The 22,608-nt window shown below is 39.5% G+C and overlaps 1 protein-coding gene across 3 annotated transcripts; it reads right to left on the bottom strand.

Annotated features, from left to right (window-relative positions):
- Positions 1-1,310: 1,310 nt before the first annotated feature.
- LOC117294857 (fibrinogen C domain-containing protein 1-B-like) lies at positions 1,311-15,981 on the bottom strand. 3 transcript variants are annotated; one of them, XM_033777399.1, is made up of 8 exons: positions 7,394-7,471; positions 5,810-5,958; positions 4,662-4,741; positions 3,772-4,026; positions 3,513-3,661; positions 2,371-2,558; positions 2,175-2,254; positions 1,311-1,642 (listed from the first exon to the last, which is right to left on the bottom strand). In XM_033777399.1, exons 2-8 carry the CDS (start codon positions 5,917-5,919, stop codon positions 1,380-1,382), a joined length of 1,125 nt encoding a protein of 374 aa, XP_033633290.1. In that variant the 5' UTR covers positions 5,920-5,958; positions 7,394-7,471; the 3' UTR covers positions 1,311-1,379. The 3 variants fall into 3 exon arrangements, with proteins under 3 accessions (XP_033633290.1, XP_033633291.1, XP_033633292.1); XM_033777400.1 differs by lacking the exons at positions 5,810-5,958; positions 7,394-7,471 and adding an exon at positions 4,893-4,904; XM_033777401.1 differs by lacking the exons at positions 1,311-1,642; positions 2,175-2,254; positions 2,371-2,558; positions 3,513-3,661; positions 3,772-4,026 and adding exons at positions 8,397-8,456; positions 8,920-8,979; positions 10,138-10,197; positions 15,567-15,981 and having other exon boundaries at positions 4,660-4,741; positions 7,394-7,475.
- Positions 15,982-22,608: the final 6,627 nt, after the last annotated feature.

Genomic DNA, 22,608 nt, shown 5'->3' with positions numbered 1-22,608 from the left:
ATGTGTTGTGCAACGCATGTAAAAGAACCCAATGCACTTTTCGAAAAGAGAAGGGGTTCGCCCCGGTGTTCCTGGCTGTATGCGCCGTAGCACCTTGTAGAAAAGCCCTACAAGGTGCTAAATAATTGGGTCGCAAAATTCATCACTGCAATTACCTATCTTTCTGAAAGTTTGTATATACTCAGCGCCTTGAGTACCTTGTTTGGTAGATACCTGCGCTACATAAGACTTCGATATTATTATATTAGTAATAATAAATTATTTCTATGTTAGTAGAAACACAATACTTTTGTTTGGCCTAGTGTGTATTATATATATTTTTAACGATGTGATGCAAAAACTAAATTCGGTCAAGAAGTAACGTTTAATGGTTCACAACCGGAAAATCATACCTCTTGAAAATTAAAAATTCTGAGGCCGGTGTGACAAGTAGATTCCACATCTCACCGTCATTGACCAAGATTTGACGGTCTGCTCGCAACTTGGGAGTCGTGTTTGACCGCGAATGCCCGCAATGTGCAGAAGTGTTTAATATTTCCACCTACGCAATTTAAAAACAGTGGCACTTTTGGTAATTGTCAAAGACCAGTCTTCTCGCTTGCCGTATCTCAACATATGCATGAAATAACAAACCTGTGAAAATTTGAGCTCAACTGATCGTCAGAGTTGCGAGATAACAATGGAAGAAAAAACACCATTGTCACACAAAGTTGTGTGCTTTCAGATGCTTGATTTTGAGACCTCAACTTCTAAATCTGAGGTCTAGAAATCAAATTCGTGGAAAATTACTTCTTTATCGCAAACTACGTTACCTCAGAGGGAGCCGTTTCTCACAAAGTAATTAGCAATAGTGTCCACTGCCTTTAAACCGAAAGGGGTGGCCGGGGATTACTAGATCAGTGGGTGGTCCAATGTGCAATGTACAAATCGTGATTATACGTAACATTAAAATATTATTTTAATGTCCATTCGGGGCCACCATCACTCAGTATCTCGAAATTGAAAGACAGACAGTTGAAATGTGAAATGAAATGTTAAACTGTAGCAGTCGCGAGGTAATACAATAAATGGTGGGGTGTGAAAGACATCAAGTAACATGAAACTACAAGTCAGGCGGCACAGCAAACTGATAGGCATTCAAACTATTCTGCATAAGCTTGAAACTAGCTATAAACGTGTGTCTTTAAACGCGACGCTGTGATGTTTAAACTGTACAATTAATTTATTAATTAAATATTTGTTCACTGCTGGCGTTGGATTTTATTTCCAGAAAAAACCTTTGCGTGCAGTTAGTTTTGGTAAAACTACGCAATATTCTACAACTTGAATTGTGACCAAACGTGACACTGTTTGTTTTCTCTGTGAACCTGTGTTTTCTGTTAATTACCAGCACGCAGAGGTCTTATTTTCATGTCCACATCTCTCAATGACTCATCAACTCCAGTCCAACTTTCCCAAGTTATTCCTTTTTCATTGATACCCAGGTTTCTGTAATTCCGATAGGGCCCGTTTAAGTTGGAGGTTTGGCAATCGTTGTACCACCAAGCTCCATGGTAGATCTCTGCACAGTTGCCATTGGCATTGTCGTTGTCATTGTCATACGTTGACCATGGCATTCCATTGTGCTCTATCATCGAGTCACCTGGAAATAAGACAATTAAACAACAACTTGTTAGTTTTACCCTGCGCTGCATATAGGCCACATTCCATGCGGCAGCGCATTGTCGTACGGTCCGCGACCGTCCAGTGACAAATAGCGACAACTTCGTGAAAAACTGATTTTGGCTGCTCACAAGCTCTTCAAGTAGACCATGTGAACCTTGTTTACAAAAAGTGTGACTTTGTACATTACTTGTCTGGCAGGCAAGATACGTTTGCTCAAACCCTTGCTCTATGCTCAAAGTTGGCGAATAATAAGGGGGATGTGTGAGTGTGCATTGGGCAGCGTGGGATCAATTCCACGAAAAACGCCTTTGTAGCCCAAAGCGCCCAATCATTTTGATAGTCTGCAGAATTCGTGCTTGTATCAAGTTGAGGATTGAGAGTCAGTTTTTCTGCTGGTCGTTATCAACCATTTAACACTGAACTCGATCGAGTGTGTGTTTTTGTCGTCATAATTTATAAGTTGGCCTAAAAATTTAACAATTGAAATCCATATACATGTATACCCATACCTGCTGCTGTTCTACCGGTAAATGTACCAATCGTCAAGGTGTAATTGTCCTTCTCGTCAGATACATGAAAACTATCGTACCTAAAAGAGGGGAAAAACATAATCATAACAATCTCAATGGAACAGCATACCTTAGTGTTAAATTTTGCTAAGACTTCACTACAGTCACTACAGTCAATAAAAACCCTACGTCTTACACAGCATAAGTCCAGTCACTATTATCGAACGCAAGCACTACTCGAAGCTGATAGTCATCTTGGCTCGTCAAAAGATGAATATTGTCCAATCCCAACCAAAACTCCCCGTTCAGATTCCCAAATCCAGTTTTGTACTCGGTCCAGTCACGATAAAACCCAACGTTGCCGCTATCTCGGTTCTGAAGTATCTGCAAGATCGAAGCAAAATGATCATTTTTATTAGCAAGAAAACAGGCTTTGTATTGTGCAGAGAAGTGTTTTCGTGGCCGGGTGGTTTAGAGAATCGAATTTAAGTTCTAGCGGATAGGTCATCGGAGTAAGGGTTCGACTCCCTGTCATGACACTTTGCGCCGTGTCCTTGAGTAAGATGCTTTACTTAATTTACTTCTCTTAACACAGGGGCAAAGTGGGTACCTGCTAGGGCAGAGGTTGATATTGGGTATGAACCACGGTGGCATTTGGGCTGTATAGTCCACAAGAAGATTAAATCCAGTTTAAAAGCCTAATGACCAGGACATTTATGTAAAGCGAATTTGATACCGTTATTGAAAATGCGCCATGAAAACGAGTAATTATCATTAATAAAATTGTCACTGTGTATGTGTATCGGTTGAAAAACGTAGTGTTTTGAGCACGTTGTGAACTTTATGGTTTTTTGAAATGTACGTTCAGTGAATTAAATCAGAAAGGTGATCATGTATTGTATGAATTCAATTCAACAAAGGTGGCGTGCATTGTGACATCATTTGCTTCAACCAAACTGTAGCTACTTGTTCAATAGCAGTTGTCAGTGGCAAAGTAAACAAAATTTCACTATTCTTCTATTCAAAGTTTGTGTCAAAATCAACTCAGACCAAAGAAGGATTTGTTTTTCTTATTTTATGTCTTTCTTTGGGGCACAGAGCCCAAAGCTACCCGCCCCTTTTTTTTCGGGGGGAGTGTCAGATGTTTCGGGCCCAGTCCCCGGTCCTTATTTGATGAATAATGTGCGTTATTATACACGGAGAGAAATGTTCAAGTTGTGCATTTCGTGTTCAAAACCAACTCGTCTCAGCAGTACAGGACTTTGTTTTCAAGAGACTTGTGAAATCCTTTGGCACGAAGATTATTTTTAAAATATGAGTTTTTTGTGTGACACGTACCGTCCATCCGCCGCCACTAAAGGATTGACTGTCCATATGACAGTACACGTCAACTCCCACTGTCTTGCCTTGGACATAAATGGTGTAGATACCGTTTGATCTTTGCCCATTCTGGAAATGGTCCCAGCAATCCTTGGGTTTCGGAAGAGCTGTTGAAGGGCGAACAAAGAAAAAATCCTAATTAATATATATTTTTTAATGTGGCAAATAAGAACTGAAAATGATGTTAAAGACAGGAAGAATATTTTGTGTTAATTACCAGCACGCAGAGGTCTTATTTTCATGTCCACATCTCCCAATGACTCATCAGTTCCAGTCCAACTGTCCCAAGTTATCCCTTTTTCATTGCTACCCAGGTTTCTGTAACTCCGATAGGGCCCGTTTAAGTTGGAGGTTTGGCAATCGTTGTACCACCAAGCTCCATGGTAGATCTCTGCACAGTTGCCCTCGGCATTGTCGTTGTCATTGTCATACGTTGACCATGGCATTCCATTGTGCTCTACCATCGAGTCACCTGGAAATATGACAAAAAAACGGCAACAATTTTGTTAGTTTAAATGCAGTGGACGCTATTGGTAATTACTCAAAATAGTTTTTAGTACAAAACCTTACTTGGTAACGAGTAATGTGGAGCTGTTGATAGTATAATTCACTGTGAGAAACGGCTCCCTCTGAAATAACGTAGTTTTCGAGAAAAAAGTAATTTTCCACGAATTTGATTTCGAGACCTCATAATTAGATTTTGAGGTCTCGAAATCAAGCATCCGAAAGCACACAACTTCGTGTGGCAAGGGTCTTTTTTCCATTATTATTTTGCAACAAATTTATCCATCAGCGGTTAATAAGGTGGTTATTTGAGTGTGCGTTGCGAAGCGTGGGATTCATTCCACGAAAAACGCCTTTGTAACCAAAAGCGCCTATGTAGCCCAAAGCGCCAAATGAGAAGAAACCGTGTCCTTTTTTATTATGTGCAGAACTCGTACTTGTATCAAATTTAGGATAGAAATTCAGTTTTTCTGCTGGTCGTTTACAATCATGCGCTTGTAGCGTTAACACCAAATTCGATAGAATTCTTATTTGATAGTTATTGTTGTCAAGTTGGCCTTTAAGTTACAATTTACTAGTTGAAATCCATAAATATACCCATACCTGCTGCTGTTCTACCGGTAAATGTACCAATCGTCAAGGTGTAATTGTCCTTCTCGTCAGATACATGAAAACTATCGTACCTAAAAGAGAGGAAAACAATTATTATCATAACAATCTCAATTGAACAGCATACCTTATTTACAGATGAAGTGTTAAATCTTGCTAAGACTTCACTTTTTAGTTCATTTAAAAAGGCGACAACATACAGTCAATAAAAACCCTACGTCTTACACAGCATAAGTCCAGTCACTGTTATCGAACGCAAGCACTACTCGAAGCTGATAGTCATCTTGGCTCGTCAAAAGATGAATATTCTCCAATCCAATCCAAAACTCCCCGTTCAGATTCCCAAATCCAGTTTTATACTGGGTCCAGTCACGATAAAACTCAACGTTGCCGGTATCTCGGTTATGGATTTTCTGCAAGATCGAAGCAAAATATTCATTTTTATGAGCAAGAAAATTGGCTTTGTATTGTGCGGCAGAGAAGTGGTTTTGTGGCCGGGTGGTTTAGAGCATCGAATTTAAGTTCTGGCGGATTGGACATCGGAGCCAGGGTTCGAAGCAAAATATGAGTAAAAAAACTGGCTTTGTGCAGAGTGGTTTCATGACGGGTTCGAATCCCTGTCAGAACGCCTTGTGTTGTGTCATTCGGTTAAAGATGTTTACTTTATTTACGGGCAAAGTCGATACCTGCCGACCAGGACCCAATTTCATGGCTCTGCTTACCACCGAATTCCGCGCTTACTTTTGCAAGCGCCGAACTTCTGCGCTAGCCTTGTAAGCGTTTACTTAGACTGCCTCGTAACGTGGAGTACGCACGCGCAGAAGCCAAAATTCGCCGCTAACCCGTGAAATACTCTTGCGGTAAGCAGATAATTCCCTGTCTCCGTAAGCGCCGATTCTGTGCTTACGGTTAGCAGAGCCATGAAATTGGGCCCTGTTTTATACTCCCCACGGAGCTTAAATCCTGATGATCAGTTGGTGTTTCATTTATAACAAACGGATAGAAATGTTCAAGTTGTGCATTTCGCTTCACAACAAACTCGGCTCATCAAATACAGGACTTTGGTTTCAAAAAAGTGTGAAATCCTTTGGCAAGAATAGTATTGTTTAATGATGTTAATAAGAGTTTTTTGTGACACGTACCGTCCATCCTCCGCCAATACTAGATTGACTGTCCATATGACAGTACACGTCAACTCCCACTGTCTTGCCTTGGACAAAGATGGTGTAGATACCGTTTGATCTTTGCCCATTCAGGAAATGGTCCCAGCAATCATTGGGTCTTGGATCAGCTGATGAGGGGCAAACAAACAAAACGATTAAACATAACTTGTCTAAGAACATGGCAACGTGGACAGGAAAGGAGTTTTGGAAAAGAATAAAAGCCATGTTATATTTGTAATTAAGCTATAAAAAAGGGAAGCTGAATTTTCCTGCTTTTTATACCAACTACATTTGTTTTTGCGGTTGAGTCTGGGCTCGTTGGCTCGACTCAAGCTGGCAGTGCACACGAGCTGATGTTGCAGAAGATTTTGACCCCCATTACGCCAAACTATGGTAACACAAATTCAGCGCCATCTTTCTTCTTCAGCCCATGTTAAACCCAAAAGGGAGCTTTCGATTTCGGGACGATAGCACACAAGACGGAAGATAGCATAACGCAGTAGTCCTGATGCTCACGTCCGAGCACTCCCACAATGTATGTTTTGGACCGGAAGGTGACACAGACTTGACTCAAGTCCCGTGAGGGTCCTTTTACTTCCAGTCCCATCGCTTAAACATCAACAAACTTTTCGCGGGTGGCATCACCCAACCCGTGCCTACGCCTGGCCATTCTCGGGACCACGATAGCAACATTTTGATGTCGGATATGATACGGGACTTCTTGCTCGAGAACGGGACTTGAATCAAGTCTAATAGTGACACGTTCAGTGCAGTGATTAACAATCATAACAACGTGTACAAATGACGCAATTCGGTCGTGCGTACAGACCGAACTTTGTTTTACCCCAAAATCGTTTTCAAACTCTGCAAGACGGAGACTAATTCAGTTTGTCGCAAGTGCCGATCGATTTTGCTGCTCACTAAACACTGATCTCTATTATAATCAATGATCCTTTATCGTGTGTTTTTCCCCGGGAAAGATGAGACCACAAAGCACAAATGGGCCTGTTCGTCTTCTTTCTCACATGGGTGCAACCAACCAAGCGTGTCAAGAGTACTCTCTACTTGTGTATTTCATACAAGCCCATATTCTGTGTATCCATTCCAGCTCCATATTCCGTCTTCCGTCTTTGTTCACACCACCACTGAGTGTATGGACCACGTGAGAAAGTTGGTAAAACACACCACCTAATGCTGAGTGGTCTCACCTTCCCTGGGAAAATAAATACGCTTCAAATGTTTTACCGTCTCCTCGCTCATACCGTCGCAATACGAAAGCTCCCTAATATGAGGGGGGGGGGGCAGGGGCAGAATCTTTAGCTGGCAGATTTCCCTGGGAGAGACCGGAGGCCGAGCTTATGCCGTCATTTAAAAAATGGCCTCGGTTTGATTTGGGCCGTTTTTGGAATTCCAAATCCCCGCCCTTCCTTAATTGTAGTACGTAGTTGCAAGCTACAAGCCCAACTTTCGGAGTTATCATTGCTTCCGACAATTTAATAGGCCTAGGCGCCGTTTCGCGTATAGGTTCCAAGTATCATTGTGTGTTTATAATCGAAGACCTACCAGTAGTTGAGGGCAGTGTCTCCTGTGTCAGAGTTCTTGTTGTTGATGCTTCGGTTGTCATGAGAACAGGAGCTGCCTTTGTCTGGCAGGAAAAAAATACAGAGCATGTGATGTACCACCTCATTGGCGGCAGCTATCTTTAAAGGTATAGTGCCATAGATTGGTTTGTGTCGGCAAAGTGCTTTATGTTATTGAAATAGTTATTAAGAAAGATAGAACAAAAATCACATGTGAAGGTTTCAGTGTCTACTTGCTGAGAACACAGCTAAAAACTGTCTCGGTATTTCCGAAAGAACGTCGAATCCCTTCGCTATTTTAGCAAGGAGACAGCGGGTACCAACCACATCTCCGGCTGCAGCACTCGCGAACGGACACCAGCCCTCAGGAATCTGACACACGATTCATGCATGGGGGTTTTCTCTACAGAGGTGGACAATTAAATAGTCCTTGGCCTTATAAATTGGATAAAATGAAACTGACTTTTGATTGACACCCGTTATGAGTTTGAGAATGAGAACCGGGACTTGAAGTGCATCTAAACAGCTCCGATTGTTGCGGACGAAAGAAATACCTTAGAACAAACCATTTGCACGGAGGGGTGTCTGCAAGAAGACGAGTACAAGGCCAATGGGTACGAATCAGCTCGCCAATTGAAAATACATCAAATTATTGTGTGAAATCATCAACATCAGTCAAATAATTAGACAACATATTTTGGATGATTATGATCGTTTATGCCAGTTCCAAACTTAACGTGTATGAACTAAAGATGTTAATCATAGGTTGTTGCCATCAATTTACATGGGCAGCCATTATACCAACATCAAACACACCAGACGTTGAATTGAAGTTACCTAAAACTAACTCGCACACACCCCCGAATTTAAATTATTGTAGGTTAAGTTTTCTCGGATTGCGTCCTACCCCCCCCCCCCCCCAGAATTTTGCCATTTGACATACTTTCTCTTATACAGGCGCAACCGATCATGAATATAAATCTCACCTGAGTTATTACCTGTGTCTGAGTTGATGATGCTTCGGTAAGAACAGGAACTGCCTTTGTCTGCCAGGGAAAAAAGGGGGAAACGGGGCAAGTGTAGTACAACCTTATTCGGGGCCGCTATCCTTTAAGGTATAGTGCAGTCGATTTGTTGGTTTCACCAAAATGCTTAAAGATGTAGGAATAGTTAGAATAAAAATACATGTACAAGTTTCAGAGTCTGTCTCGGTTTTTTCAAAAGAACTTCGAATCCCTTCGCGTTTATAGTGAGGTGACAACGGGTACCAACCACATCTTCGGCTGCAGCATTCGCGAAAGGACACCAGACATTTATAATGAATCTGATAAAAGATTCTTGCATGAAATGGTCTCGTTATTTAAATGTTTTGGGAATCCTTTCTCATACCATAATTGATACTGTCAACAGCCAACCCAAAACTGGGTCAAATTTACTTACAATCCTGTAGTTAACAATGTACTATTGATAACCACGTCTACATGTAAGTCACCCTGACTAAGTTCTGACCTGTGTCTGAGTTCTTGTTGTTGATGCTTCGGTCGCCATAAGAACAGGAGCTGTCTGTGTCTGTCAGAAGAAGAAGAAAAAAAACACAGAGCAAGTGATGTACCATGGGCCGCTATCAAAGAGCCGTCGATTGGTTCGTGTCGGCACAATGATAACAATTACAAGTTCTTATAGCGCATTTCATAAAAATGTATCAATGCGCTGTTGGGAGTGCCCTAGCTAGCTGCTCGTTGGGCCACCCCTGTAATCTTTCTCAGCTTCCTGGTGAGTATACAGCCTTGAGTTGCCGTGGCGGTCCGAGGGCGTTTCATACACGTTATCAACCTCTACCCTCGCAAGGATGAAGCTTAATACTATAGAAACAGTGTTTACTTGCTGAGACCACAGCTTAAAAACTGTATCGGTATTTTCGAAAGAACGCCAAACCCCCTTCGCGTTTTCAAAAAAATTACCTTAAGGAAATTTAAACCCCTGATAAGTGGGCTTTTGTTGAACATGTTCTTAAAATGTTTTTAAACATACCTATTTTATTATTTAAACGGATGAATAATTTTTCTTTATGATTACAAAACACTCATTTTTTGAAACCAAAATTCAAAATGGCAGTTTCTCATTACAAAATTCACCATTTTTGTTTTTGCTCGAAGAGGTGGACAATGAAATAGTACCAAATCCCTGGCCTTGCAAAATGGATAAAATAAACCGACTTTTGATTAATACCAGTTATGAATGTGACAATGAGAAACGGGATTATATTTGAAATGCATTTGGACAGCACCGATTGTTGCTGAAAGAGAACAACCTTGGACAAAACCATTTGCATTAAGAGGTGTCCGCAATAACACGAGTGTACGGAAAATGGATACGAATTTGAAGATACGTCAAATTATGAGTGAAATCATCAAGAATGAGTCAAACAATAAGACATATGACATTGGGATTATCGAAATTATATCGCAATGAAAACATGCCAAATACACAGATTATATTACTTGTGTAGAAATGGAGAATTTTTTTTTTTAATGTTAAAAATCGGTTGTTGCAATCATTTGACAGGGGCGGCCATTAAAGAAAACTATATAGAAAATAGACGTTAGATGAAGTTATCTAGTTAGATTGCTCAGACTCAACTGTAATACTACCGGGTTGAACCGGATCCGGGTAGTGTGGGGCCTGACCATTTTCTGTATCAATGTTTAAAAGTCAAAATATTCTGACCTGTGTCTGAGTTCTAGTTGTTGATGCTTTGGTTACCATGAGAACAGGATCTGCCTTTGTCTGTCAGAAAAAAAACATAGTAAGAGCAAGTGATGTAGTACCACCTCGTTCAGGGCCGCTATCATAGTGGCGTCTATTGGTTCTTGTCGGCATAGTACAAATTTAAATATATTTATATAATATAGTACATTCCGTACTAATGCGCTGTTGGAGTTAGGACTAGTCCTAACTTAGTACTAGTCCTAGGAGATATACAAATTGCATAGATAGTCCTAAGTTAGGACGAGTAACTTGTCCTAACTCGAGATAAGCCTAGTCCTAACTCTTTGTGAAATCCACCCCAGGTCACTGGCCAATAACATCCCTTTAATCTTTCTCAGCTCCCATTCACAATGTCAACCTCTACCCCTGCAGTCATAATGCTTCCAATTTTAGGACAAGTTATAAAGAAAGATTGGATAAAAATCACATTTGAAGGTTTCCAGTGGCTACTCGTTGAAGAACACAGCTAAAAACTGTTATTTTCGGTGTTTTCGAAAGAACGTCGAATCCATTCGCGTTTAGAGCCAGGTGTCAACGGGTACCAAAAAGAGCAACCTGTTACGTATGACCAACTCACATGGTTAAACCCCATAAGTTGGTACGCACGGCAGACTAATAAAACATTGGAATTACCAAAACAATTAAAGAAAGGGAAAACCAGCAACTGACAAAGGCAACGGTTGAGACATTCTGTGTATGATAACAATCAATTAAAGGCAGTGGACACTATTGGTAATTACTAACATAATAATTATCAGCATGAAAGCTTACTTGGTATTGTGTATTTGGGAGAGGTTGATAGTATAAAACGTTTTGAGAAAAGGCTCCATCTGAAGTAACGTAGTTTTCGAGAAAGAAGTTATTTTCCATGATTTTGATTTCGTGACCCCAGATTTAGAATTTGAGGTCTCGAAATCAAGCATCTGAAAGCACACAACATCGTGTGATAAGGGTATTTTTTCTTTCATTATTATCTCGCAACTCATGTCGACGACCGATTGAGCTAAAACTCTCACAAGTTTGTTATTTTATGCGTATGTTGAGATACAACAAGTGAGAAGACTGGTCTTTGACAGTTACCAATAGCGTCCAGTGTCTTTAAGTTATTTATTTACAAAATTAAAGCTTACAAAGGGTGATGACAAAATGAAGTTAGATACAGCATAAATCAATGCATGGCCGAACCAGTTTTCGTGCTCAATCGACCCAGGGGTGCTTGGGAACGGGGAGTCCGGCGCTCACCACCGGAGCACATTACAGCTAAAGGTAGAAGACCCTCAGTACCACGACCCAAAAAACCCCCGTCCAGCCAGTAGCGCCGTCAGGTAGAAGCAGTGAACATCACATCCCCGAGGTTTGCACCGGTCAGCATCCCGTCCCGAGTTTCCCAGAATCGAAAGAGGGTGCGGCTATGGCATGCGTAACCTTTCTTACCGCATAATTTCTCAAGCATGACCACGTCTCGAAAGGAAATAAGTGCGCCATTAACAAAGCACACAGGTGGGGAAGGTTAAGAAAGGAAGGTACGGCTCAGCAAATACACATGCTGGCTACAGGTTTAAAGACACTGGACACTATTGGTAATTGTCAAAGACCAGTCTTCTCACTTGGTGTATCTCAACATATGCATAAAATAAACCTGTGAAAGTTAGAGCTCGATTGGTCATCGGAGTTGTGAGATAACTATATGAAAGAAAAAACATAGCCAAGTGAGGTTTACTGCCGACATTTTTTTTGAGTAATTAACAATAGTGTCCACTGCCTTTAAAGGTACAAACTGTGACCATATAATAAACCTTACTCCATCTTTGACCTTAATGATTAATTTCATAAACACTCTTACTTTTTTTCACCATGGTGATTAATTTTTAATAAACTTATTAATGTGGAGCTACTGACATATTATTTACCATCATTAAATTTATAACCCTATAAGTGGGCTTTTGTTGAACATGTTCTGAGCATATTTAAGAGTACCTATAATTCAAACGGCTGAATAATTTGACTTTATGATTACGAAACACTCAACTTTTCACATAAAAATGACAGTTTCTTACAACAAAATTCACAAATCTTTGCTCTTAAGAGGTGAACAATGAAATAGTATTAAATCCTTGACCGTATAAATTGGATAAAATGAAACTGACTGTTGATTGACATCGGTGATGAACTTGACAATGGGAAACGGGGTTGGATTTGAAATGCATCTAGACAGCGCCGATTGTTGCGGACAGAAAGAAAGAAAGACTTTGGATTCAACCATTTTGCACGAAGGGGTGTCCGCACAAATACGAGTATCAGGAAAATGGATATGAAGTTGAAAATACAACAAATTGTTGTGTGAAATAAGGGAATCGATGTGTGGTGGTTTAATCCCAACGAGGCCTGGTTCTTGATAATTTTACCGAGACGAAGTCGAGGTAAATTATAAAGAACCAGGGCTTGGCGGGTTTAAACCACTAGTTGAAAACCGATTCAACACACTTTGATTCCCATTCATAAATACATTTTCGGTCAAAAAACATCAACAGTTACTGTCAAAAAGTAAAATAAATGCAAACATTATAATTGTTCATTGATTTCTTTTAAAACAACACCCCTCCTGCTATGAAATGGTAAGGCCCAGTCAAGGCCCTCGGGTAAACAACTCCTTATAAGGGAATGCTGTGCGCGTCGTGCGTATCACGTGATGTGGCACAACTGCTTCAGCCGTTGCTCTCGACCAATAGGAATGAAGAAACTGTCTTATAAGCACAGGTGCAAACTCGTGTGTCACGCCCATGTTTCAACACTTTTTACTGGTCATAAACAAAGGTTTATACACACCCACGTGACGCGCTCTCCACCAATAGGAATAGCGAAACTGTCTGAGGTATTTATGAATTGGAAATTATCGTAATTATATCGTAATGAAAACAAGCCAAATACACATTTTTATAATATTCTTGTAGAAATGATTTTGTTTAACATATTATTAAAAGTAGGTTGGTGCGATCATTTCACATGGGCAGCCATTATACAAAAACCAGACGTAAGATGACGTTATCTAAAGTTGTTTTGCACAGACTCCAATGTAATGCTACCGGGTATGTTGAACCAGATCTGGATATTGTGGGCCTGACCAATGTCGATATCAATGTTAAAAAGTTAAAATATACTAAACATTTTTGATAATAACTTTCTGGTTCAGCCTGATTTTGAAATGGGTCATGTCCCATGTGAACCGACACTTACGTTGGAGTTTTCAAAGTGTGTGTGTAGACCTTATGGTTTATATTGTCTTCGGTCTAATTATGGAATATCAGTTCAGGCTCAATCAAATGTGTCGCATATACATTGTAAACAACTGATGAAAACAGATACAGCACAGAGAGACATCCAGAAAGGGGGGGGGGGGGACAGAGAGGGAGAGGGGAAATGGGATAGTATATAAAAAAGCAATCTTTGAAAAAATGAACACGTTCCCTTGGATCTGTCGAGTTGGTCTTTAAAAAGCGTTTATAACCGTTTGTTATAAAATGCATATGGTTAGAAAGAAAATTTAAGAGTAGAATACAATGATCCACACAAATTTGCCTCGAAATTGCGTGGTTTTGCTTTAACTTTGCGAACTAACACGGTCGGCCATTTATGGGAGTCAAAAATTTGAGGAAAATGGATCGATACTTGTGTGGATCATTATATTCTACTTTTAAAATCTTTCTAATCATATGCATTTTATAACAAACGGTTACAAACGCTAGCTTATGCGCAGATGAGTTTCTTTGGACACACGTCATTTATCGCGGAGGTTTCGACGAAGAAATAATCCATGCAAGCTGGGGCCAGTTGAGGGAAAGAGAACAAGAGGTCGCCAAGCAACATCACGGACGACTGACATAAAGAAGTGGAACACCACGCAGCTGCATAAAGATCAGGGCCCAATTTCATAGAGCTGCTAAGCACAACAATTTGCTTAGCATGAAATTTTGCCTTGATAAAAACAGGATTACCCGACCAAACTTCTATGTGATTTTCTGGATAAGCAAACAACAGCTGAATACCAGTAACAAGCAATATGCAACAAATGGAAATTTATGTGGTAATCCTGTTTTTATCTAGGAAGAAATTTCAAGCTAAGCAAATTGTCGTGCTTAGCAGCTCTATGAAATTGGGACCAGGAGTAGATGATTACCACAGCGCAATTTGCGCCACCGGACTGAATAGAGAGAAACTTGTGCCAACAATCTTATTTCTTAGTTCTAGTTGTGTTGATAATGGATGGTATTTCGTTTTATGGGAAGGTCACGTTACGTCCCGTGAATATCAAACAATGCTTAAAATGAAACCATCAACTGTCAACTGCCAACTCGATAATCATTGTGGGTATACACTCATTTTGGTGTGCTTGCCGATTCATATCGATAAAGACATGGACACTATTGGTAAATGTCAAAGACCAGTCTTCCCACTTGGTGTATCTCAACATTATGCTTCAAAAAACAAATTTGTGAAATTTGAACTCAATTGGTTGTCGACGTTGCGAAATAATTATGAAAGAAAAAACATCCTTGTCACACGAAGTGAAACGGGTGATTGATGTTGATGCTTGATTTGAGACCTCAAATTCTGAATCTAAAGTCTCAAAATCAAATTCTCGAAAACTAGGTTACTAGAGGGAGCCGGTTCTCACAATGTTTTATATTATCAACCTCTCCCCATTACTCGTTACCAAGTAGGGTTTTATGCTTACAATTATTTCGAGTAAGTCTCCACATTCCTTTAGGCGAAATAAACAAGTTTTTGTACTTTCTCGATATAATGTTTTGGAAATTTTTTATTCCAGACATGTACGATCATTTTGTGGTCTTGAAGTCATTCGGCGAAATGCTTTCGAGCGGATGAAATAATTTATAGTGAGTGCGTGAAATGATGCTCACAAAAATGATAACATATTTTAAGCGCACGACATAACATTAATGTGCACAAATTAATCGCGGTTAAATTAATAATTGAGCGATCAAAGTGGTTTCAACCTCAAGGAGTAACTGCGCGCGAGAACCTAAAACTAATTTTCTGTCGTGATAGTTTGTGTTTCTTTTGTGTAAAATACCCCACAATGATGCTCCCGTAAGATCATTAAACGTAAGCAAGACATTGACAGGGAACATATAAAGGAACTGCGAGAGAGGAAATAAATTAGTTAACTTTGAGCGAGTCTTGGGGCTCCTTTTTTTATTGTATAATTATATTTTGATCGTTGGCAGGGGTCTGGTTTTACACATCTTATGATGACAGTTTTTATACTTTTGTTTTAACCTTGACAGCCCCTGTACAACTTGTAACTATTGTATATGTCTCAAGATTTAAAATAAAAAAATAAATAACAACGAAACTATTAATCTGACCTTGGTCTCCGCCTCGTAGTACATCCATCCAGACTCCTCCTTTACATCTCCGGGGTACTCGGTCTTCGTACCATCAATCAGCTCGCATTTACCCGATAGATCCTTGTAATTCACGGCAACACATTGCGGTTCGCGGAGGCAGTTGGCCAAGCATCTTGCAGGCGATTTAACTCGTTTTAGACTCCGAAGTAGATGGTTCTTGAGAGCAATGTTTGATCCAGCGGATTTGGAAAACCCAAAGGAACGCGAGAGTACTTCAGCGTGAGACTGAGTTAGAAAGTACAAGGTGAGAACAACAGCAAGAACACAAATCTTCCCAAACGATTGAGAAATCTGGTAGAAATTCATTTTAGTAACAACTCCATGTAATATTTAATTTGTCGATTAGAAATAAAAAAAGAGAGTTATCAAAACAATGTAGCGTCATCAACTCCGTCACGAAACTTCTCGAAAAAAACCCGACTGACTTGAAATGCAACGTTTTGAAAGTGAAGCCCACTAAACCAGTTTTGAACCAACTACTGACGCACTGAAGATCGCAATAAACTGATTTCGTGTTTACGGCTGGTTACAGCCAATTATCTATCACCCTCTGATACTCCAGTCAGAAATTAAAACTAGTTACTTGTTCTGAAGGGTCGTTATTTCACTTTGAGTATTGTGATTTTTTTAAACGGGTCTTGGGTGTTTTTTGTACGTGAAGTGCTAAGGATTAGGTCTCATAAATTTCAAAATCTTCGTCCCACTCACCTTGCAGTAAAAATAATTGGCGCTTTGTATCCTTTGGAAAAGGCGCGTTATAAATACATTTTTTTGTATTATTATTATAATAATGACGAAGGAAATATTGGCTACGAGCAACAACACAATCTGTCTGTTCACTCCTCACGCTGAAGTTGTTGATTGAAGACACTATTAGCAACATAAACAAGCCTCATTCAGTAAATTATCGACTATTTAGTCTAGCTGCCAATTACAAGCTCAATGGTGAAGCGATCGCTTTGTTGTTCGTAGTAAGGATCGCGTCATCGTGTTGTTATTGCTTCGCCGTTTTCTTAGCTTCAAGGGCAAGGTCTCATACTGCAGCTTTAAACAGGTAGGTCGGTTTCTAGTGATCTGTAGGATGAGGGGCCGGGGTTGTGGTGCAACGTCGCCATGTCATACGTTTCATTTTCAGGTGCACAGGATTTATGTTTCTTGCATTATTTAGGGAATTTTTTTTTTTCAGGGAGAGGGGGTGTTTAAAGTGGGTTCCAAGCTTTTTTTGAGAAAATGGTGTCTGCAAATACTCAGTTGACGCCAATCACAACATTTGTCGTACGTTGGTGAGAAGACTAGTCTTTGACAATTACCAATAGGGTCCACTGTCTTTAAGGTGTATTTAGTGTTTTGTGAAATATAATAATAATATTGAAAGTTTATAGTGCGCCACTTTTGTCAATAATGACACTCCTTGCGCAAAAAAACCCAAACAAGACCTCTGCTAAAAATAGCATAAAAAGATGACCAACAGTTTGAAGGCTTCGGTTTCTGAAATAGATATGTTTTGAGATGTATTTGACCTGGGAAGAAGTATCTGCTAGTATACAAATATTGACTGCTTCGAGTGCTATGGTTAAAACTATGACTCCCGAGGTGATCCCCGGAGCGTTTTATCTTCCCGAGGCGAAGCCGAGGGAAAATAGAACGCTTCGGGGATCATCGAGGGGTCTTAGTGTTAACCATTGCACGAGTAAAAGCAGTCAATATTTGTTTTATAACACCCAAACATTTCTAAATACTGTACTATTAAGTTACAGGCCTGAATGCTACAATCCACGGACGACGTGTATACAGATTGCAAAAACTTTAACTGTGCTGCATGTAGTGTCGTGCAATCCGAAATGGTTACAGACTATTAATTTGTAATCCTCGTACACGCAACGGACGTCTGGGTACTGCACACCGTGCGATAGTCTTCGGACTTGCGCACGGCAAACCGATGCACTATCACACGGCCGTCGTCTAGCAAAACTAAGACATGTCATGTGACGCGCTCTAAACCATTGAACAGGCAGAATATTTGTAAGGGGTGTTATTATATGAGTTGAAGTGGGACGCTGTTCCAAAGAGATGTCCCTGCATCTGAAAAACAGCGATCACCCAATGAGTGCCCGCAACGTGGAACGTTCAAGAGCTGCTTATTTAAGCAAACAAATCATTGCTTAGTAAAATCAGACCGACTAAGATTCCACTAAATTGACATTCTAAGTAAACAATAGCTAAATACCAGTCAATAGCAATGTATGGCAAGAGATTTTGGCCAGTAACATGGTAAAATAAGCATTTTTTTTCTTTAGCAGCTTAAAAGAAAATTGCCCCACGTTGTTTGAGGAGCGAAGCTGTATGGGGTTTTGTACACATGAATAAAGTCATTAGAACCTAATTTGATCAACTCACCGAAGTGAGTGAATTTAGGTCTCCAACATGTAGGGATATCAAGTCAACGTGTTTCATTGGTCATTGTGTAAATAGGTCAGACGTGGCTATTTTATGGAGGCCACCATCTGTTAATTTAGACACACAATTCAATGTTTCGACATGTGCTGTGCATGTTGGGATTTTGGGGGTTGTTTTTCTGACAGATAAGCTAAACACCGACGGCTCCCATTCCCATGGCAACCAAAGGAACAACAAACTACATGCATGAGGGACTGCATCCTATTAATAGCATTACTGGTATATACAAAGAAGTTGTCCTTGTATATAAAAAGGTTTTTCTATTGGTGTTTAGGTTGAGGTTGCGCTACCGGATTGAAACGGAATTAAGGAATTTTGAAAGCATCAGACATTTCCAATTCAGGGAGAAGATTATTTAAACTTTTAGTGAACTTCAATTTAAATAGTATGGAAAAAATTACAAAACGATTGTTCTACAGCGTCCGTTAGAGGTACTGTATGGGTAATTACTCAAATTAACTGTTAGCCTAAAAATGACTTAGTAACAAGCAATGGAGAGTTGTTGATAGTATAAAACATTGTGAGAAACGGCTCCCTCTGAAGTAACGTTGTTTTTTAGGAAGAGGTAATTTTCCTCTTAAATATTTGAATTTGATTTCAGGTACTCAGAATTAGATTTTGAGGTCACGAAATCAAACATCTGAAAGCACACAAATTCGTGTCACAAGGTGTTTTTTCTTTCGTTATAATCTCGCAACTTCGATAACCAATTGATTTCAAATTTTCACTGGTGTTTTATTTTGTGCATATGTTGAGATACACCAAGCGAGAAGACTGGTCTTTGACAATTACCAAATACCAGAGTCTTTAGAGGCATGGACACCGTTTTTGTCAAAGACCAGTTTTTCTCATTTGGTGCATCCCAACATAAATGCATACAAAAAAACAATCTTTGAACATTTTGACTTAGTTGGTCTTCGAAATTACAAAAGAATTATACAAGAAAAAGCAACCTGGTTGCACAAAGTATATGTGTGCTTTCAGATGCCTAATAAAAGGCTTCAAGTCTGAAGTCTTGAAATATTTCCTCAAAAACTACGTTACTCAGAGGGAGCCATTTCTCACAAAGTATTATATACTATGAACAGTTCTCAACTGCGTGTTGCAAGTAAGTTTTTTGTGCTATAACACTCGGAGTCTCCGTAGATTAGTGTGTTGGTTTGTCTTGTACTATCTTAAGGTATTCATTGTATTGTCCTGCCCGCCTTCCCCTTTATTTATTTTAATCACTGCATTTCAGGTATTTACTTTGTACTGCTTTGGAATGTCCAATATGCCCCGGGTGCCAACGTAGTTGGCGTAGGCTGTTCCTGTTTCCTTTGAGTTCAGATAGAGTTTTCTTTATAGTTCTGCTCATGTAATTTCCCGTAGTCATCTCCCGTAATGTTTATATCAGACGGCCGCAGAAAGCCCCAGAATGCCCGAGAATGCCGCAGAATACCACTGAACATTTCCCATGTGTATGGACGAAGTTATGAGTTTCTCCCGGCAATGATGTAAGTTTATTATATGAGTTATTTCGATAATGTGATTTAAACCCGCCTTTGTCTTAAAGGCAGTGGACACTAATTGGTAGTTACTCAAAATAATTATTATCATAAAACCTTTCTTGATTACGAGTAATGGGGAGAGGTTGATAGTATAAAACATGTGAGAAACAGCTCCCTCTGAAGTGGCGTAGTTTTCGAGAAAGAAGTATTTTTCCACGAACTTGAATTCGAGACATCAGATTTAGAATTCGAGGTCTCGAATCAAGCATATGAAAGCACACAACTTCGTGCAACTTCGATGACCGATTGAGCTCAAATTTTCACAGGTTTGTCATTTTATGCATATGTTGAGATACACCAACTGTGAAGACTAGTCTTTGACAATTACCAATAGTGTCCAGTGTCTTTAAAGTGTTTAATGCTTAAGTTTCACTCCGTCAGTCCACAGTTATTACTTTGTATATTGCTGTTTAATTTTCTAAGAAAACCTCCTCTCCCGATAAACGAAGACGAGAAAACAAGAATATTGATTTGTAGCCAGATAATATTGATAAATTACAGACAAAATGCGGTATGATTAAATGTTTTTATTCGGTGACTTAAAGTCGATGTTTTGCTATATCCAGTAGGCCCTATTGTTCAATTGCTATATTTTATTGAACACAAGAATTTCTATTCGCTTACATTAAGATATATTTGAAGGATTAGGTCATAATTGCACTTGCAACCCACCCTTGTTTTGGGTTGAGGTTTAGAAACACCTGAACTATTGCCCAATCATTATTCCAGTCCATGTGTGTACTACACCTCTGTCCACAGAAAAGGTACAGTTTTATGTTTCAAGTGAACTTGTTTATTCAACACTTAACTCATGATAATCAATTCAACAACACTCAATTATTAAAGGCACTTTACGCTTTTAGTTTCCCTAATGCAAGTTTAAGTTACTGCTATCTGCATGGTTGCTTCACATTAAGAGAGGGCGCTTTAGGGTTCAGCCTCCGGACATGATTGGACCATCTTCTGGTCACCTTATTGCCAGTCCATATAATGCGAACACTATACGAGTAAAGCTTTGTAATAAACTTACATAGTCAAAATTATCTACCAATTCAATGCATTTTTATCTGCACGTGTCTTACAGCGGGGAATACAAGATACTTAACAAAAAATCATTGCTTAAAAATAACTACATTTTAATGGTCGAATTTAAACGTTAATCTCACTTGCTAGTCTTAAAATCAAGTCGGTAATTGTTGTGCGTTTGTATTTGCCGTCCGCCGGTCTGTGTACCGTTCCAACTGTAGCTGAGGGGACGGTACACACATCCTCGATCCCAATGTGCCACGTGCAACCTACATGTACGACCGTTGCATGAATGTATAATCGCACTGTGACTGTTGCATGAACGGTAGGATGTGTCTTATGCATGGCACTTGTAATAGGCAGCACTGGTAGACATGGACAATGACGAACGACCCTTCACCAAGTCTAACTCCCTAATTGTTGGCATAAATATTTGCAATAGACAAATTGCGTGGCTGATGTTTACATTTCACCACGTGACTTATAGTGGATACTAGGCAACGTCCTTTTGTCAGGTGGCAAATACGTGCAAAAACTACTAATACGGTATAGGATCTATTTGTCGTAAATAATAAAACACATTTAAGCCCGGTTAATACTTCCTGCGAATGAGCCCGGTTCATACTTCCTGGATGAACCGGGCTTAAGGCATCCTAAGCCTTGTGTTATGTTGTGAAGAAATTGATTTTAAATAACATTGCAGTTGGCCCATTACTAAAAAATTGTTTAATTTGAGATATTCACAACCGGTTTCGGAAGACGGCTATTTATTTTGTAACACACTACAAAGAGTATTTTAAACAATTTGAAGCATTTGAGACTTGATGAATTTCAAATAGACAATGGAATCACACAGTTTTCTGGATGATTTCAGCTTGAAAATTGTTACATTCTAGTGTTGACGAATTAGTGTACGATCGCGCTCCCCCTCCGTAATGACAAACCAATTCCTACTATACTAAGAGCAATGCCCCACTCTGTGCCCCGCCCCCTCACCACACCCACCAACAAAATCTTGGCTATACCGCTGATAACTTTCAATGCAGAGCTCCCATCACATGCTTGAGCTGTCTTTATCCTATCTTTCTGAACATTTTGCAAAAAGTCTTGTTAATAACTCCCGTTTAAAACCTCGTCTCCCCGCGACCAGAGAGAGAGAGTGTCCATGGGTGGAATACCCGCAATTCCAAACAATATTCCACTCTTCCGATGAGAACCTCCCGTTTTAAAGACAGTGGACACTATTGGTAATTGTCAAAGACCGGTCTTCTCACTTCGTGTATCTCAACATATACATAAAATAACAAACCTGTGAAAATTTGAGCTCAATCGGTCATCGAAGTTGCGAGATAATAATGAAAGAAAAAACACCCTTGTCACACGAACTTGTGTGCTTTTAGATGGTTGATTTCATGACCCCAAATTCTAAACTTGAGGTCTCGAAATCAAATTCGTGGAAAAATACTTCTTTCTCGAAAACTATGTCACTTCAGAGGGAGCCGTTTCTCACAATGTTGTATACCATCAACCTCTCCCCATTACTCATTACCAAGTAAAGTTTTATGCTTATAATTATTTTGAGTAATTACCAATAGTGTCCACTGCCTTTAAATAACATTTGATATATATAATTTTGTGTTTTAGAAGGTGTTTTTTTTCTATTATGTTAAATTTGTAATATATTTATCTGTACAGTCTCATGCAATTTTGCCCTTGGGCCACGATTTGTGGTTTTAATAAAATAACATAATGGCATAACATTCCGGTCTATTACATACTCACAGATTCTTCAAATATTAAGAGAAGTAAATGTCTTGGTGGAATAAATAAAAAGCAATAATCATCACCTACTTTTTTAACAATGACACTATTATGTGGGTGACGCCTTGTTTTAAGATGTGCGATAGGCCCAGTGACATTTGAGAGCACAATTGTTGTTTTTGTTACTTTCTGAGCATACCGTAGAG

This window comes from Asterias rubens, chromosome 9, assembly GCF_902459465.1.
Source record: "Asterias rubens chromosome 9, eAstRub1.3, whole genome shotgun sequence".
Classification (NCBI taxonomy): Eukaryota; Metazoa; Echinodermata; class Asteroidea; order Forcipulatida; family Asteriidae; genus Asterias; species Asterias rubens.
Note: the sequence above shows the minus strand (reverse complement) of the source record. Positions and strands in the feature narration are given on the sequence as shown.